Genomic DNA, 17,329 nt, shown 5'->3' on the forward strand with positions numbered 1-17,329 from the left:
CGATGACTAAATAATCGGTAAATGTGTTATCGATCCCATAAACATGCAGCAGATCGATTATGCCTTCGGCCTTAACTTATACCCTGCCAACATTTTTTGAATTTGGGGGCGCTTCTGAGAATCTCCACTACGTCGAAAACAATCATATATGACATCAAAAACTCGTCGGAAAAGCGCCGTCACTATTGAGAAGTTGTACCACGCCAAGTTACTACGAAAAAGTTTCTCATCAGAGCAATTATTAGGTGCCTATTTAGATCAATTTCGAAGGACGCCAATAAGAACCCCTGCAAACTATCAGAAAAAGTGCATTTTAAGGTAATTGTAGAAGAATCATTGTGGTCAAGTAAAACACGATTGTGTAGATGTTTATTGATTTGATTAAACATTTATAATTTCTTATAAATATAACATTTTTCGGTTTATCTCATCACATTTAACATAACCCAATAAACACAGGATGAGCGTTTTTCAAATGCAACAACTTTTCAGTTTGAGGGTAAATATAATTTTCAACATAAATTCAACTTGACTTGAAATAGCTCATCTTCAATACATCTTCAAATTGTTTGCGAATTACTTCCAATTTGCCAAAATGTTGACGAAATCTTTGAAAAGGTGTTGAAGATAATACGAGAAAACTTTGACAAAACACTACCCTAAAATGCAACGAAAAACCATGTGGTTTTCAATACTTATTTGTGCAACGAAGTTCGTGGTCAATTGCAAGAAATTAAAAAATGGAAAATTTTAGACAAATAACCAAATAGTTTATAAAAATAGGTAAGTGAAAATAAAAAATGAAATAAAACTTTAAGGAAGTCACTAAATGTATATATCTTTGCAGAAAACTAAAATTATGGATTCTACGTTCTTGAAAACATTAAAAAGCTGACCGATGAAAAAATGGTGGACAATTAACTGGAACTGCTTCAAATAGTTTATAATAATTGGTACGTCAATATGAAAAATTAAATCAACATTTTAGAGAAGTCACTAAATTTAAATCTCTTTGCAGAAAACTAAAACCTTTGGGTGCTACATTCTTGTAAACATTAAGAAGCTGACCAATGAAAAATGAGTTGCTTATCGACAAGAAAAAGTTTCCAGAAGCATTACAAGTGCAACCAATTAAAATTGTTAAAAACAACAAATTGTTGAAATCAACAACTTCTGGATGAAAATGTGCATCACATCGTCAGTTTAATTCATATGCTATTATCAGTTTAAAATGGATATTTTGTGAATTCGTTCTGCTGGAAATCAATTCTAAAGGCCGGTACTCTGTTCGGTTTTCGCGTTGAAACTCTATACAAAACCAAAAAATGCGAAAAATTTGCGAAATTTTTCCATTTGTGATACTTTGTTTTTTCGTGTTGAAAAACTGACGTTTATAGCACGGCGCCATTTGCAATGTGAATTAAGAAATAATTTATTTATTAAAAACTATTTTTGCGGGTTTATAAATCAAACACGGACCATATTTTTGTTCCGAAACTATACAAAGGATCAAAGGAATAGCAGATCAATTGCCCAAGGAAAAATAAAATGTTATTTTGTAAAAACAAGCAACACCACCAACTTAATCCAATATCGCTCCCTGTAAAATAGCGCTCCAAGCTACCTAAAAAAACGCCGCTTTCTATGTGCGAAATAATGGTTTCCATAAAAATTTTTCGCAAGAATGAACATAGTACCGGCCTTAACACGCGGTCCAGTACGTTCCTAATTTAAATTTGCCCGCATGTTAATAAATTTTAATGCTGTTTTATGACACCAAAAGGAAGGAAAACGAATTATCAATGCAAAAGTGTTTACTAATAATGTTTAAGATATTTAAAGTTTTGTTGTATGTTTTTTTTTGTTCTTATTTGTTGATATGTTTAATGCGCTTTACAGACTATCAGTTATTCCGGACGACAGTGCTCGTGTCGAACATATCCCATATATTGTGCATATTATAAGTTAAGTCCGAAGGCATAATCGATACTGCTGCATGTTTATGGAAACGATAACACATTTACCGATTAGTTAGTCATCGCCGACAAGTCGTATCGATCCGGCACACTGCAAGATTCTTTACAAACACCGACATTCCGTCCGGAATAACTGATAGTCTGTAAAGCGCATAATAAGATTATTATTTATCAATTGGTATTGTAATGTATTATGTAATGTAGTGTATTATTATATATTTTATTTTGATGAAAATGAATAAATTATACAAAATTCATAGAATTTTGGCTTTGACTTTCAATTTGAAGTGGGGATATCATTCATACAAATTTAGGTTGAAAAGTATTTGCAACGATGTTAATTTTGAATTTGACTCGCATCGAAAATTGTTTGACAAATTATTGAGTAGCGATGCATTTCAATTTGAGGATAACACTTGAGATATTATTGCTAATGTGTTGAATTTCACTGTTGAGGGTAATGTCTGTTTTTTGTTGAGAACGCGATTTTCTCGACAATTTCTCAACTTGAATATTACCCTAATCCTTTGAAAAAATGTTTTGAAAAATTGTTGAAATTTAGCATTTTTCAAACGTTTGTGTTTATTGGGAATTTTTTCATTAATAAAAGAATGATGTTGAGTTTTAAGTAGCAAGTTACATATTGCAGCGTCTATCAGCCAGTTTGTTTATTTTCGATGGAGACAGCGTGCCTGCAAAAATATTTGAAAAACGATCACTTTATTCTATTTGGAAAGTCGAAAATTGTTCACCATATACCTTTCACAATTTTAAGCGTAATATCTATGTTTTCAGAACTTTATTTCCTTTTTATTTAAATAAAATATAACAAGCTGGTTGCGCTTGGCGTTTCACAAAAAATAAAATGGCTCTTCTAACAGTAGTGATGGCAAAATACTTTAATGTACATTTTGTACTTTTTGATATACTTCCCCCATCGCAGTTCGCGATGGGGGAAGTATATATATAATCCCTGCCAACATTTTTTGAATTTGGGGGCGCTTCTGAGAATCCCCACTACGTCGAAAACAGTCGTATACAATATCCAAAATTCCTCGGAAAAGCACCGTCACTATTGAGAAGTTGTACCACGCCAAGTTACTACAAAAAAGTACCGCATGCGTGCAATTATAAGGTACCCTTCTGGATACATTTAGAAGGACGCCAATAATAGCCCCTTCAAATAATCAGACAAAGTGCATTTTAAGATAGTTGTAAAAGAATCATTGTGGTCAAGTAAAACACGATTGTTTTGATGTTTATTAATTTTATTAAACATTTCTAATTCTCATAAGTATAACATTTATACGACTATCACATTTAACATATTTTTATGCATTAATAAAAGATCGACGTTGAGTTACATGTTGTAGCGTCTATCAGCCAGTGCTTTTATTCCCAATGGAGGCAGCGGTCTGGAAAAATATTTGAAATACTATCACTTTATTCCATTTGGAAAGTCAAAAATTGTTCACCAACCCTGCCAGCATTTCAAAGTTCCATTTCATCCTCATCGCTACCACAGACTCGTAAATGTCACCACAACCATCGCGAACTGTGATGGGGGAAGCATATCAAAAAGTACAAAATGTACATGAAAATATTTTGCCATCACTACTGTTAGAAGAGCCATTTTATTTTTTGTGAAACGCCAAGCGCAACCAGCTTGTTATATTTTATTTAAAAAAATGAAAATAAAGTTCTGAAAACATAGATATTACGCTTAAAATTGTGAAAGGTATATGGTGAACAATTTTCGACTTTCCAAATAGAATAAAGTGATCGTTTTTCAAATATTTTTCCAGGCACGCTGTCTCCATCGAAAATAAACAAACTGGCTGATAGACGCTGCAATATGTAACTTGCTACTTAAAACTCAACATAATTCTTTTATTAATGCAAAAAATTATGTTAAATGTGATGAGATAAACCGAAAAATTTTATATTTATAAGAAATTATAAATGTTTAATCAAATCAATAAACATCTACACAATCGTGTTTTACTTGACCACAATGATTCTTCTACAATTACCTTAAAATGCACTTTTTCTGATAGTTTGCAGGGGTTCTTATTGGCGTCCTTCGAAATTGATCTAAATAGGCACCTAATAATTGCACTGATGAGAAACTTTTTCGTAGTAACTTGGCGTGGTACAACTTCTCAATAGTGACGGCGCTTTTCCGACGAGTTTTTGATGTCGTATATGATTGTTTTCGACGTAGTGGGGATTCTCAGAAGCGCCCCCAAATTCAAAAAATGTTGGCAGGGAATATACCTTTCACAATTTTAAGCGAAATAACTATGTTTTCAGCACTTCATTATCATTTTTATGTAAATAAATTATAAGAAGCTAGTTGTGCTTGGTGTTTCACAAAATATAAAATCCCTGCCAGCATTTCAATGTTCAATTTCATCCTCATCGCTACCACAGACTCGTAAGTGACACTGCAACAATCGCCAACTGTGATAGTATTTTGCCATCACTATTCGCATGAAAGTATTTTGCCATCACTATTGTTACAAGAGCCATTTTATATTTTGTGAAACACCAAGCGCAACTGGCTTATTACAATTTATTTCAATGAAAACGAAAATAAAGTGCTGAAAACATAGTTATTACGCTAAAAATTGTGAAAAGTAAATTGGTGAACAATTTTTTGACTTTCCAAATGGAATAAAGTGATAGTTTTTCAAATATTTTTCCAGACACGCTGCCTCCATTGGGAATAAAAGTACTGGCTGATAGACGCTACAATATTTAACTTACAACTTGTAACTCAACATCAATCTCTTATTAATGCATAAAAATGTGTTAAATGTGATGTGATAGTCGTATAAATGCTATATTTATGAGAATTTATAAATGTTTCATAAAAATGGTCAAGTAAAACACGATTGTTTAGTGTTTTACTTGACCACAATGATTCTTTTACAACTATCTTAAAATGCACTTTGTCTGATTGTTTGAAGGGGCTCTTATTGGCGTCCTTCTAAATGTATCCAGAAGGGCTCCTAATAATTGCACTCATGCGATACTTTTTTGTAGTAACTTGGCGTGGTACAACTTCTCAATAGTGACGGCGCTTTTCCGAGGAGTTTTGGATATCGTATACGACTGTTTTCGACGTAGTGGGGATTCTCAGAAGCGCCCCCAAATTCAAAAAATGTTGGCAGGGATGGCTCTTGTAACAATAGTGATGGCAAAATACTATCACAGTTGGCGATTGTTGCAGTGCCACTTACGAGTGTGTGGTAGCGATGAGGATGAAATGGAATTTTGAAATGCTGGCAGGGTATTACAACCCAAGTAGTACGATTGTGGATGACAGTCTTTTGTAGAAGTTGCTACGCAATTCATGGTGGAGGGTACATAGATTCGGCCTGGCCGAACTTACGGCCGTATATACTTGTTTACTGATTATATTTTCAGTTTCATTCAATTTTTTAATTCGATTGCACTGAAGATATTTAGTACTCATTTAATTGTGACGAGTACTCAAAAAATTAGTCAGAAACGAGTACGTGTAATCAAATACTTGTTACTTTCCTAACACTAAAATCCGGTCAAAACTGAATTTTGTAGACTGACGATATAAATAAATAAATAAATAAATACATAAATACAATAAATAAATATTATAAAAAGATTATTCTACAAAAAAGCAAAAGATATATCGATGCCGAATAAGACTGTCGAAAAAAAATTGCTGTTGAGGGGAAAATTGTTCCATCTAATACAAATAAAAAACATATTTGTTGGTCCTAAAATTGGATCCAATAAGGTATATTTGCTCCATCTTTCAAATCGACGTATTTTGTGCTCTATGTGGATAGTGAGTTAAAAATTCTCCAGAATACTTTGGATAATCAAGCATTTGCCACGAAACCCAAATTAGAGAACGTGTGCATTTCTCAGACGTTATCTTTGTTATCAGTTTCTAGTTTCTACGTGCACTAACAAGTATTGGTTAGGAAAAACTGTGAGTTTATAAATGGGACTTGGCGGTGCTTGTTAGTATAATTGGCAAATGCAGAACCTGTTTTGGTGATATTTGTTGTAATTGTGATTTTTGATTTTTTATAGTTGGTAACATTTGTAGGAGTATTTTAAAAATTTTCTGAACCTAAAAATGGAATGAATATTCATATTTGTATAGACATAGGGATACATTCAGTATGGAGCTACCGGAGAAAACCAAGTCGATTATGAAAACTGTTCAGATGATCGTATAAGTTGTATTGCCTTGTGTTTTTAAACAAGACCAAAAAATTAACGTAACGAGACACCGTCAACATTAAACATAAAGAACATGAATACACTTGCCACTCACACTGCTGACTGCATCTTCGTTGCAATATGAAGGGCTTTTGTACTTATTAGGCCTCCTGGATTCTGAATTACTGATGTATATGATGTATCGTTTTAACAACATTATGATTTTATAAGCATCGCCATCTTTCAACTACAAAAAAAGAATAAAGAACATGAAGAACTCTTTGAAGGTCTGAACAGTTACATTCAAAAGTCGGCGTATAATAACTGGTGAAGACGAATTGGAGGTTATATTCGGTAAAAAGACCCCTGAACCTATTAAAAGCAAAGCCGCTGGAATAAATTAAATAGTTCCCTCCAGCGGAAAAAGTATTTTTTACGTCCATAAAATGAGAAAATATTTCTGTTCGGGTTCAAAGAATTTCGTTTCTATCCTATAACTAGGGTTCACTCTATAAACGACAATTAACTTACTCCAATGGTATGTCTAATGAAACTGAAAGGGCATACATTCTGTTAATCTAGTAAAGTACTCAACTCCCCTTAAATCTACATGTATGATGTCTGTGCGCCAGAGCCTTGGTGGTCCAAAAATTTATGAAGTCCTGTCATCCTTTCTGTCGGTCCTTTAACACAGGTTTTAAGCGAACGGCGAGGAAATTCTATTGAGAAAGAAGAAAATGAGTGAAGTGGCCTGCTGCAGCACAGTGGAAGTGTGTTAGTCTTGCACGACGAAGGTGTTCGATTCCCGGCCGGGGTGGCATTGCCAAAAATAATTTAAATGCGTAAATTATTAAATTCATAAGGCTTCACTGAATAGTGATGCAAAACTCCCGCGTCAACATGATTATCACATCATCTTCTCCAAGCTGCTACAACAACAAATGAGAGTATGAAACAGCTCTCTTCTAATTAATATATCTATGATGCTGCCAGCTATAGCAATATTTTTTGACGATATGCTAAACATTTATTTTGGCTAATTATTTAAGGCTTACACAGACTATTCAGTCCATTGTGATACCACAAATGGTGAAATTCTATTGTTTGAATTGTTGAATTGTTTTATATGGGCGATTAGCATTCATGGCTTCCTGACCTCTTCTAGACGGTAAAACCACTTAGAGAAGCTTCGACACGCACAGGAATGTCAACTTTTGGTCAAAAGTGCGATTGAACCCGTGAAGCTTTGCACCACGGTGGCTCCTTTCATCATTCAAGTTAATACAGTCCAACCTCTTAAACTTGGACACTCTGAAAAGTGGGCAATTGCTGTGGGATGTTTGCTATATTATCACATTTAATATAACCTCTCATAAGTGGACATCTCTCAAATATTGATAAAATTGAGGCGACCGTGACCTCTTATAGACGACAAATGAACTTATTTCATTGTTAGGATATCAGCAACCAAATACTAAGTCCATTTTTACCAATAGGAGCGAGTAGAATACGCAACACATTAGTGCAAGATATATCCAGTGGCTGACGTGCGATCATTCTATAACCAAGAATTGTGTGTCATCTGTTCTTTGATTTGGAAACAGACGATATGTTAACACGATCCTCAGTGCAGTTTGTTCTACATTCCTTAATCGACACAGAGTATATGTCTGCACATTGGTAATTGTGAGCCTTCATCGGCATTGTATTCTAATAATGTCGGGAAATTTCTCTTGCATCTAGTTCTATACTATCTGCATAATACTGTCTCTACAATCATTTTGTGGTATTTGATAAAATAATTTAAACTTTTTAATCTGTATCTAAGACTAATATGTTGTTTTTAAATCATTTACAGATTATTATAAAGGGCAAAATATTGTATAATATTTCTTCATCTAACACCAACACCAGTTTTCATTGCAAACATATATTTGCAAACTTTTAAAACATTCCAAAATTATAATTAATGTACCGGTAAAAGTTTAAATAAAATATACGCAACATGAGACGACCAAACATCAAATGGTTGTTCAAAACCGCATGCTTACTCATTATTGCTGGAACAATTTTCATACTAATAACGGGATATTTATCTGCTAGTCCTTTTACTAATAAACTACCCATACAAAGACCAAATGCTGCGCCGCATGTGCAGCAACCCAACAGAAACTGGCCAGTTTTAGATGGGGATGAGCAGCCCGTTGTACCAGCTCCCGAAGAGGAGAATCTAAGAAATCATCGCAATGGTATACCAAATGTTCCTCCGGTTGAACAACCAAAAATTAAAAAAGGTGCCGCAAACGATGACCTATTTGATGAAAATGCATTTTTAAAAGATGAATCTGAACATGTAGAACAACAGCCCGAACAACAACATCAGCAACTTTTGCCACCTAATCATGCCAAGAAAGATTGGCATGATTACACAGCAATGGAGCGTGACGCTAAACGAGTTGGTTTTGGAGAGCAAGGAAAAAGGGCCACCAACAGTGATGAATCAACTAAAGACATCGAAAGAAAAATGTCTTTGGAAAATGGTTTCAATGCTTATGTATCAGATATGATATCAGTAAATCGTTCTGTACCAGATATAAGAAACAAGGGGTGAGTACAAAATGTACACAAAATTCAACTTTAGGTATACATATACAGTGCACTCGCGTTAACATGAACTAATTAAAATCAAGATAGTTCATGTAAGCGAAAATGTTCACGTTAGCGAACTTGAGCGAATTTCAGAACAAAGCATAGCCATATTCGGGAGTTCTAACGTGATAGTCTTTTATTTTTGTTGTTAGTAATATTAAAAACTTAATTTAATTTCATGAAAAAATTAAAAAAAGACATCGGAAAAATATCAGTGGGTATATACTTATAAAGTAATTTATAATAGTTATGAAGCCATAATTGAATAGTTATAAAGCAATAATTAAAATTCAAGAAAAAACCAAACTAGATTATTAAAAAATGCCGTAAGTGTTTTCAAAGTATTTGGCATTGTGAATCTGCCTTTAACGTCAAATTTCATGTTATTCAGCGTTACGGAGTAGTTCGTGTAAGAAAAAGCGTGTTAACGTTATGCGGTGTTCACGTTACCGCGAGTGCACTGTATATAATATATGGGATATTGATGCATTTAGTTTCATCTAACTCGCTTAAATCACGAGAGGTGTAAAGAGAATCTTATCTCATATGAGGGAATCTTGATCCGAATGGCTGTACCACAGAGTGGCATACCATTTACGAAGAAGTTTTGAAATGGCGCCAGCACATAACTATTGGTGTCTGAGATTGTTTGTTCAAATTCCGTGTAAACCAGGACTTTGTTCCAGATTGATATAATGGAAAACATTTTTGACCAGACCCTGCACATCAATGCTGCATGTTGGGTTTGTTTTCTATTTATCTTTAGGTATTCATTCTTTTGTCTTTTGCTTTACAATAATTCTTCGTCATGTTGGTAGCTTAAAGAGACTGAATATCTGATCCGAAATCCGACCGAGTCCGAACGGCGTCTCACATTGCGGTAAGACCACTTAGAGAAGCTTCGACACACACAGGAATGTCACCTTTTGGTCAAAAGTTCGATTGAACCCGTGAAGCTTTGCACCACGGTGACTCCTTTCATCATTCAAGTTAATACAGTGAAACCTCTTAAACTTGGACACTCTGAAAAGTGGACAATTGCTGTGGGACGTTTGCTATATTATCACATTTAATATAATCTCTCATAAGTGGACATCTCTCAAATGTTGACAAAATTGAGGCGACCGTGGCTGACCACTTCAGAGAGGTTTCACTTTATGTATTAATACGTAAACATTTCTTTTGGGGACATATCGCTTATTGACGAGATGTTTTTTTGGAATTAAATGAACATTTCCTTTTTTGCGAAATTTGTTATAAAAAAATTGGACATGATTGTAGTTGCTACATTAGTTTTAAAAAATGTGCAATAATTGTATTAAAAAAAACTATAGTTGGTTGTTCTGACTCACACGTGGGAAGATTTTAGCGGATTTCTGTTTTATTTCGGCAAGGCATTTTATTTGCATCGTGCCATATGCAAGTGATTTTGCTCAATAAATTACTGAAATATATATAAAAAGACATTAAAGTTTGTGAATCTGTTATTTGGTTGTGTTGAAAATCTTCTAACTTTATATACACAAAGAAAATGTGTTCGGTTACATTTTTCTGGTCTGTGACGATGTAAAGTGTAGTCCAGAACCCCTCTTAGGTGTGACACCTCACGAAAGCGATACATATCATGTTTATTTTGCAATTTCAGTCCGATTTATATATGAAATTTTGTTCCTCAATTGGGGATAACGAAATGGATAACGAAAAGTCTTTGTTTTGCCATTTCTAGGTGCCGTAAAAAGTTATATGCTGCAGAGTTGCTGACCGTAAGTGTTGTCATTCCATATTACAATGAACATTTTAGTGTTCTTGTGCGTTCAGTTCATAGTTTGGTTAATCGATCTCCACCGGAATTACTGAAAGAGATCATACTGGTTGATGACTTCAGTGATCGTGAATATCTTTTTAAGCAATTGGACCAATATGTAGCAGAAAACTTTCCAAATTTAGTACAAATTATACGTTTGAAAAAACGCACTGGTCTCATTGGGGCAAGAATGGCTGGTGCACGTAAGGCCACAGCCGAAGTATTAATATTTCTAGACTCACATATAGAAGCAAACTACAATTGGCTTCCACCTCTGTTAGAACCTATAAAACTGAATAAACGTACGGCTGTATGCCCATTTATTGATGTAATTGACCATTCCAACTTTGAGTATCGAGCCCAAGATGAAGGCGCACGAGGCGCATTCGATTGGGAATTCTATTATAAACGGCTACCATTGTTGCCCGAGGATTTGGTGGATAGAACAAAACCATTTAAAAGTCCGGTTATGGCAGGCGGTCTTTTTTCCATATCGCGAGAATTCTTCTTTGAATTGGGCGGCTATGACGAGGGTCTAGATATTTGGGGTGGAGAGCAATATGAATTGAGTTTCAAAATATGGATGTGTGGTGGTGAAATGTATGATGCGCCATGTTCCCGTATAGCTCATATATATCGAGGTCCACGAAATAGTGCACCCAGTCCTCGAAAGGGTGATTATGTTCATAGGGTGAGTTTTTTTTGTCGATTAACTTAGATTTGCATTTCTCTATTTGCCCTATACTTGCAGAACTACAAACGAGTTGCTGAAGTTTGGATGGATGAATACAAGAACTATTTGTACGAACATGGTCAGGGCATCTACGAAACTTTGGATGCTGGAGATCTTACGGAACAAAAAGCTATTCGTGAAAAGCTTCACTGCAAATCCTTCAAATGGTTTATGGAAAACGTTGCATTTGATTTGATGAAAGTTTATCCCGCTGTGGAGCCGGCGGATTATGCTTTTGGCGCTATCAAAAATGTTGGAGCACCTACGTTGTGTGTCGATACCCTCGGTAAGCCAAGACATTCTGAAATTGGTTTGTACCCATGTCATGAAGATGTAAAGCGGCCACAACGCAATCAAAACTGGGCCCTCAGTTGGCATCGTGATCTACGACTACGAAGAAAATTAGATTGCCTAGATGTGCAACAAACGCACAAGAATGCCCCAGTTTGGCTATGGGATTGTCATGGCCAGGGTGGAAATCAATTCTGGTCCTATGATAGAGACCATAACTGGTTAGTCCACGGCCGCAATCATGGAAATAGCAAACGCTGCCTTGAAGCATCACCAAAAGATCGAAAGCTTTACGTTAATATATGTGATGAAGATAACCTTTACATGCAATGGCATTTCGGAGTGGTTAATAATACAGCTTTGGACACTTTTTGGGATGAAATCCCCAACACTCACTGAAATTAGCACCTTGCATCTATGATAGATTTATACATTTCTCTTTTGATTTAACACTGTAACGTTAACGATTTTAAGCACGAATTATTTAAATCGAAATTTTATGTTGACCCCCTTATAAAGATGTCTCCCGATCGTAATGAAATATATATAAATTTATGTATTTTAAAATGTATCAAAAGTACTTAACAACCCGAAAAACGGGAAAGGAACAAGTATTCTTGAATTAGAAATTCATATCTTTTTTGAATACATAGACACATAATTCCTATATGTATGTTCGCACAATCTTATAGTGTTTCGACTCACATCCACTATATAACGCCAATTAATTAAATCAACTATTCCAAGATTGCCAATAATTGTTTTAATTTAGAATTAAGAAAAGTATTCGTATAACTCCAATATTTTATCTGATAAATGTCGGAAGCAAGCCATTTACAATTAGTTAAATTGTTATGTATTATACACCCAATATCGTAAATAAAGCAATAAATAGATTTTTTAATGTATTTGTTTTTCAGTGCTCTTCTAAGTTTTTTTTTATGAATTACGAGTTAGAACTCGACGGAATAATTGACTTTGTCATTTGATTAAAAAACTATCATTTTTATTTATTAATTCATTTTTCAATTCGTAATAAGCTCAATTAAATTTCGGCAATTCGATATTTTCAAAATCACTAGCGAATCAGCATTCGGCGTCAAGAGTGCGATTAACAAGCATTTTTTATCTATATATTTTATTTTATTAGCTCGAATCTTTTATTAACATGATCTGGAAATTGTCGATTATAGTACCGAATTTATTCCAATCAAAACTGGCTGATATAAAATTTTATTGCAGTTTACATATATATATTTTTAAATTTTATTCTTCAACAGCAGAAAAAAAGAAAAAATAACGTACAATTTTAGAATCAGTTTAGATTTGTTCGAATTGGCACTTTCGTGCAAGCGGTGTAGCTTCTTGGATCGTTCCAGTCTAACTTTTTTGTGTATCGATAAGTTCCTGCACTTTTTGGAAGCATTTAATCGCGAGATCTAATTATAGCCACTGGAGCGATCACACTATCGCTCATGAATTCCATCACGAATAACTTTATTTGTGAATGCAATAGATCAAAATACTTTTGTAAACTTATAAACAATAAAATTAACTGTCAATAGAATTAATCGTTCGGCTGTCAGGCGAGCGGTTCAGAAATTAAGAAAACATGAAGCCGGTTGCATTACATATCAGCCACCATGGACCAGACCAGCCAATAGAATTGAACCAGACCACAATGCTATATATCATTATAAGTCTACCCACTGCCGTATACAGCCAATGCACAATTTTCTCCTTCTGGGTGTTGCAAACATATGCACTAACTTATAACACCATTTATGTCAGTGCGTTATATAGAATTGGAATTAACTTTTTAATTTAGATCCTCACAAATCCAGCATTCATTTTATCTCCCTTTTATTTAAAATCAATCCTTGAATCCTTACCACAATTTGTCTGCAATCAAATATTTTCTTTGCCTAATTTTTGGCGGAGCAGTTGTCCGCACAAAGAGGGAAATTTTTCACGAGTGGCAAATTTGCCACCAAAGTGGCACAACGGTAACACGGTGTTTTCAAAGACGAAATTAATTGATCTAATTACTTTTGAATTGAAATGTCTTCAATCACAGAAATGATAGTATCAATCGCCAAGGTCAATTAAAAAATGATTGATCCAATTAAAAAATTCATTGATACAACTGATTTTTGTTTCAGTTACAAAATTTGTTAAATCAATTAAATTTTTAATTAAATATATTTTTAAAACTTGATTAAAATTTTAATTGGAACCATTTTCGTGATATGTTTTTTCTGTATATGGACTAACCTACAATTTAGAAGACTATCTTAAGAAGTTTTGAAATACCTTGCCATAGGCAAGGTAGAACATTGTACGCGATCCATGGTGGAGGGCACATAAGATTCGGCCTGGCCGAACTTACGGCCGTATAAACGTATTATTGATTTCAGAATTAAATCAACCACACTGATTTACAATGATAATCATTGTTCTTTCAGTATCATTAGTGCCATCAAAAATAAAATTTTGCTCTAGGAGGTGATCATATTCCTTCTCTACGTGTATGGGCGATATTGGTTTATTTCATGTCGAACGCACAAAGTACAAGAATACTACCGAAATTTCAAACTATTTCGGCTATAGAAAATTTTCGATGGCCGATTTAAAGATTAATTGGTATTAGTTAAATATTGTCAAAAGTGAAAAATTTTCCTTATTTTAAATATTTTTTTGGTTGCTTTAATGACATGAACAACAAATCGACTACAAATTCGCAAAACTAGCTCATATTTTTCTAAAATGAATAAATTTCGTTTTGTATGTGTAGATTCAATAGATTTTAATATCAAGAGAGTATAGCAATTATAGTGATAAACTTGAGCATCGGTATCAGTCCTATGATAGGTCTTTCAGTGACAACACCCAGAAAAAAAATCCTAAACTGAAAGCAGTTAGGAATAGTTCATTAACTAGAATAAGGCATGGAATTTTACTAATACTGTTTTCTTCGCTGAGTATAAGAATTTACTACTGAACAAGAAAATTGTATTCACTGATAACAAAGCATTCGTTAAAATAAACAAAATATGAACTAAAACCAAGTTTCCTCAAATTTAGTAAAATTTCTTATAAAACGATAACACTGAATTCCTTTATTATAGAAAGCTTATCATACATACGAATAACACTTGGCATAGAAAAATATTTTAGTTCATTCGATCGATTCAATCCTTTTAAAACTTAAGGAAACACTTTTTAGAATATAGGAAATTTTCCTATATTTCTTTTATCTACCTGTAATCGATACCTGTCATCGATGTAATCGATATGTTTGCGCGTGGGTTGTTTTTTTAATTGGAATCATAACAACGCGCGGTATACGGAGAGATTGTTAAAAAATAATATAATAAATAACAAATAAAATATTTGTTATTTTAAATTAGTGAGAAAATTTTTCGTTTTTTTTTTTTCAAAATTATTGAACATAAATAACAAACAATAAGTCTATCAATGCAAAGATAATAAAAGAGGAAGATGGGAGATTGGCTTGCGTCATACCAAATGTTGCATTTACCAGATTAGTTTAATACATGTTTGTAACCTTTTAGTTGTTTTTATTTTGTTGTTGCCTAAAATTTATCATTGTTTCATTAAGAAAATAAAATTTTTCATTCAAAAAATAAAAACGCAAAACAACTAAACGGTTACAAACATGTATTAAACTAATCTGGTAAATGCAACATTTGGTATGACGCAAGCCAATTTCCTATCTTCCTCAAGTTTATTGTCTTTGGTTCGTATGGTGTATAAAGAAAGAAAACAGCAACAGAATAACAACCCCTTCATTCTTCTTCATTTTGGAATCTTCAATTAACATATCAGGTAACATTCATACAGTGACGCTAGGGATGCCAGACGTGCTCTTTTAAAGAGCACATGTGCTCTTTTTTACAAAATGTGCTCTTAAAACAAGACAGGCCAAAAGAGCACGCGAAAGTGCTCTTTTTTCTGCATCACAACAAATATTAATCAAATGGTAAAAGTAAACTGAAAATATGTAAATGTCGCACTAAGAGATTTTCCTAGCCGTTATTTTCTAATTAAATAGTGTGTTACTTTATATATCAGAGTCGTAGAAGAGCATGCCGATGTTGCTTCTTCACTTTGTAATCTGTTCTAAATGTAAACAAACTTCTTCAATAACGTTTTTCACAAAAACACAAAAAAAATGACTTACAAAGTGTAAGAAAATTAGCATGAGTTGAAAGTGACTTATTTTATGTTTATGGCATGTACCTTTTTGCTTTGTTTAAATGAATTATATTTCAATTAAATTAAATGATTTTCTTTTATTTGAAAAAGGGTGCCCTATTCCTTTCGTATGTGCTCTTTTTATAAGCTGAATGTGCTCTTTTTGCCTCTTTAAAATTTGGCATCCCTAAGTGACGCTAACCTTTTGTGAAGAAATTGGTTTATGATTTTTTATGTTTGTAGGTATTGAAATTGTAAAAGGAGAACAAAATCGTTACGCAGCATCTTATTAAAAGTGAAAGGAACAAGAAGAAGAAAAGCATTACGTTTTACAGTTGATAACTTTACATGGAAATTGGATATAGTGGAATAATAAACTAATATTTCAAGGCCAGTCGATGCTGTTAATTATTAATAAATATATTTAATATATTAATAAAACATGTCTTTTATTGAAGAAAAAATGCCTATAAAGGTTGATACGGTCAAAATTTGGTCAAGGGAAAACGCGTGTAAATCGGTGAAATCGTTTATATAAAAAATCAAATTAAATTTATTTTTCAAGTTCAATTAGTATAAAATTCAGGAAAAATATTCAGTTAGGCTTTCGCTTTCCCAAATCCGAATTGCCGGGCCTCACGCTTGACACCTGCCTTCAGATTTTGTACAGCTACCTTGTCCACCTTCTTCGCCGCAGAAAGCCAGTTTGCCTTGAACTGCTGCTCGTCCTTAGAAGTTTTTTTGGTCTTCTTTAAGTTCCGCTTGTCAATAGCCCAGTATTTCTCAATTGGGCGAAGCTCTGGCGTGTTGGGAGGGTTCTTGTCCTTGGGAACCACCTGCACGTTGTTGGCGGCGTACCACTCCATGGCCTTTTTACCGTAATGGCAAGTTGCCAAATCCGGCCAAAATAGTACGGAACAACCGTGTTTTTCAAGAAAGGCAGCAGACGTTTATTCAAACACTCTTTCACGTAAATTTCTTGGTTGACAGTCCCGGAAGCTATGAAAATGCTGCTTTTCAAGCCACAGGTACAGATGGCTTGCCAAACCAGATATTTCTTTGCGAACTTTGACAGTTTTATGTGCTTGAAAATATCTGCTACCTTTCCCCTTCCTTTTGCCGTATAAAACTCCTGTCCCGGAAGCTGCTTGTAGTCGGCTTTGACGTAGGTTTCGTCGTCCATTACCACGCAGTCAAACTTCGTCAGCATCGTCGTGTACAGCCTCCGGGATCGCGCTTTGGCCGTCGTATTTTGTTTATCATCGCGATTTGGAGTCACTACCTTCTTGTAAGTCGATAGTCCGGCTCGATGCACGATTGTAGACGATGCACGATTGTAGACGATACACCCAGCTTATTTGCGGCATCTCGGAGAGAGAGGTTAGGGTTTCGCTTGAAACTACCGGCAACTCTCTTTGTCGTCTCAGCGGCTTCCGGTTT

At 34.3% G+C, this 17,329-nt stretch overlaps 1 protein-coding gene and 1 long non-coding RNA gene across 5 annotated transcripts; both read left to right on the forward strand.

The window, feature by feature from the left end:
• Positions 1–3,498: 3,498 nt before the first annotated feature.
• LOC142236087 (uncharacterized) lies at positions 3,499–3,991 on the forward strand. The gene is made up of 2 exons (XR_012721898.1): positions 3,499–3,714; positions 3,782–3,991. It is a non-coding gene; the product is annotated as an uncharacterized LOC142236087 (long non-coding RNA).
• A 1,531-nt stretch (positions 3,992–5,522) lies between these two features.
• On the forward strand, positions 5,523–12,579 carry Pgant6 (Polypeptide N-Acetylgalactosaminyltransferase 6). Of its 4 annotated transcripts, none has more exons than XM_075303792.1 (4): positions 5,523–5,760; positions 8,053–8,801; positions 10,570–11,338; positions 11,399–12,579. In XM_075303792.1, exons 2-4 carry the CDS (start codon positions 8,200–8,202, stop codon positions 12,068–12,070), a joined length of 2,043 nt encoding a protein of 680 aa, XP_075159907.1. In that variant the 5' UTR covers positions 5,523–5,760; positions 8,053–8,199; the 3' UTR covers positions 12,071–12,579. The 4 variants fall into 4 exon arrangements, with proteins under 4 accessions (XP_075159907.1, XP_075159908.1, XP_075159909.1 ...); XM_075303793.1 differs by lacking the exon at positions 5,523–5,760 and adding an exon at positions 5,794–5,811; XM_075303794.1 differs by lacking the exon at positions 5,523–5,760 and adding an exon at positions 5,902–6,035.
• The last annotated feature ends 4,750 nt before the right edge of the window (positions 12,580–17,329 follow it).

The sequence above is a fragment of the Haematobia irritans genome, chromosome 4 (assembly GCF_050003625.1).
Source record: "Haematobia irritans isolate KBUSLIRL chromosome 4, ASM5000362v1, whole genome shotgun sequence".
Lineage (NCBI taxonomy): Eukaryota > Metazoa > Arthropoda > Insecta > Diptera > Muscidae > Haematobia > Haematobia irritans.

What these genes read in the sequence shown, in the direction of transcription:
- Pgant6 (XM_075303792.1), top strand. Translation starts at nt 8,200, where the DNA reads ATGAGACGACCAAACATCAAATGGTTGTTCAAAACCGCATGCTTACTC. An exon ending in CCAGATATAAGAAACAAGGG is followed by an intron (nt 8,802 to 10,569) that starts GTGAGTACAAAA and finishes TGCCATTTCTAG; the next exon opens with GTGCCGTAAAAAGTTATATG. An exon ending in AGGGTGATTATGTTCATAGG is followed by an intron (nt 11,339 to 11,398) that starts GTGAGTTTTTTT and finishes CTATACTTGCAG; the next exon opens with AACTACAAACGAGTTGCTGA.